A 1,803-nucleotide genomic window follows, 5' to 3' on the forward strand; every position below is an offset into this window, starting at 1 on the left:
GTATCTGCAGAGATAGCTGTGGGGTCAGCAAGAAGCTTAGAACTTTCTTTCACTTTTCAGTAGGTTGCATTTTGGGTTAAGATTGAGGCTGAATTAGAGGAAGAGAAGTTAAGGGCTAAATCAGGTTTGCAGGCCAGGCACCCCTGAGGTGCAGGTGTGGAGGGGAGTGCTGTCCAGGATTGACACAATCCTGCCTCCCTGTTAGCTGCTGGTGTTCATATTGCTGTTCCCCTCAGCTGAGAGAGACTGCCACTCCTCGGAGTAGCAGAGAGAAAGTGCTGTGAATCCCACCCTGTGCTCCGAATTCACCTCTGTGGAGTTCTTGGATGATTTTCTATCTTTTTTACGACATTAATCACCAATCTTTTGGACTATAAGTTCCTAGAAGGTAGGAGATCTGTCTCGCTGATTTACCCCCCATCCTAAAAGCTTAGCAAAGAGTTTTTATGCAACAGATTCTCAGTAAGTACTTATAAAATTAATTGTCAACACATGCAGCATAAGATTTTAAGCTTTCTTGTCTTTTTCTCTAATACCTGTATTCAAGGAGAAGGGTCATACAGGAAAATCCACGTCTCAGATATAGGTCAGAAAAATACCCGCTATGTGCAACCCTGGGAGTGTTCCTTACTGGTGCCAGAGGAAAGTATCTTCCCTAATTCTCAGTGATAGACCTCATCCGTCTTCCTCCTACTGTCCTCACCCTCCTCCCTCTGCTATACTCACCCCTCCTCCCCCCATTATCTCATCTCTTCCTCCTGCCATCCTCACCCTCCTCCCTCTGCCATCTTCACCCACCTCCCTCTGCTGTCCTCTTCCCTCCTCCCTCTGGTTATGCAGCCCACAAACTCTGTGCCGGCAGCATCCTGTCTGCTTGTGTCCCCTCCTTTAAAACCCCATCCCGGGGCTGGTTACTGGAGTGGAAGCTGTCCAACTGACTTAATTCTGAGTTCACTGTCATGTTCAGAGAGGAGAATAGGCTTCACTTACTGATTTTCTCTCTTGCATGACTGGAACTGTGCCACTGATGACGCTTGGCACTGCCCCCTCCCCGCCTGAAGGCAAGGGGTGCCAGAGCTACTATATATAAAACACATTCAGCTTCTCTTCTCAGGAGAAGCCAGAACTCTGCTCAGAGAGTTGGCTCAGCCTGGTATCTGGCCCTTGGGGTCTAGGCTGGGAGTTCAGAGTGCTCTCTCTGACCTGGCTTCTTGTGCCATAGGCTTCTTGCAAAGGACCAACAGCCTGGAAGAGAAGAGTCGCCTTGTGAGTGCCTTCAAGGAGAGGCAGTCCTCCAAGAACCTGTTTTCCTGTGAAAACAGTGACCGGGATGCCCGCTTCCGGCGCACAGAGACAGACTTCTCCAACCTGTTTGCTCGAGGTAGCCCTCCCCCACCCCAGCCCTGGAGCTAGCCAGTAGATTTTTTTTTTTTTTTTTTTGGCAAACACATATTGCTTTATTTAGTGTTTCTTTGGATTGCAGAAGTGTCAGGAGTGGGCTGAGACCCCTGGAGGGCACAGAGGCAGGTGGACAACCCCCAGGCCCTCTAGGGGTAGAGGTGGGGAGAAGTAGCAGAAAGAGGTGATGCTCTTACAGCTCCACTGGCCAGTAGATACTTTTTGTTTGAGTTTTTACCCTTTTCCCTGAAATTTTACTTTTTTTTATCAAGAACTGTCTTGACTGATTGAATGCAGTGGCTCACACCTGTAATCCTAGCACTCTGGAAGGCTGAGGCAGGAGAGTTGCCTAAGGCCAGGAGTTCAAGACCACCCTAAGCAACATAGTGAGATCTCATCTCTACA

General features: G+C 48.8%; 1 protein-coding gene across 2 annotated transcripts in view; it reads left to right on the forward strand.

Moving 5' to 3' along the window:
* Positions 1 to 1,803, forward strand: part of GAD1 (glutamate decarboxylase 1) — a 42,399-nt gene that overhangs the window by 9,923 nt on the left and 30,673 nt on the right. For both annotated transcript variants that reach the window (XM_003800861.2, XM_012812082.1), the window contains exon 4: positions 1,223 to 1,381. In XM_003800861.2, the coding sequence (XP_003800909.1) occupies positions 1,223 to 1,381 (159 nt within the window). The remainder of the gene's footprint in view (positions 1 to 1,222; positions 1,382 to 1,803) is intronic.

Source organism: Otolemur garnettii, unplaced genomic scaffold, assembly GCF_000181295.1.
Source record: "Otolemur garnettii isolate 467f Iridium unplaced genomic scaffold, OtoGar3 scaffold00187, whole genome shotgun sequence".
NCBI lineage: Eukaryota > Metazoa > Chordata > Mammalia > Primates > Galagidae > Otolemur > Otolemur garnettii.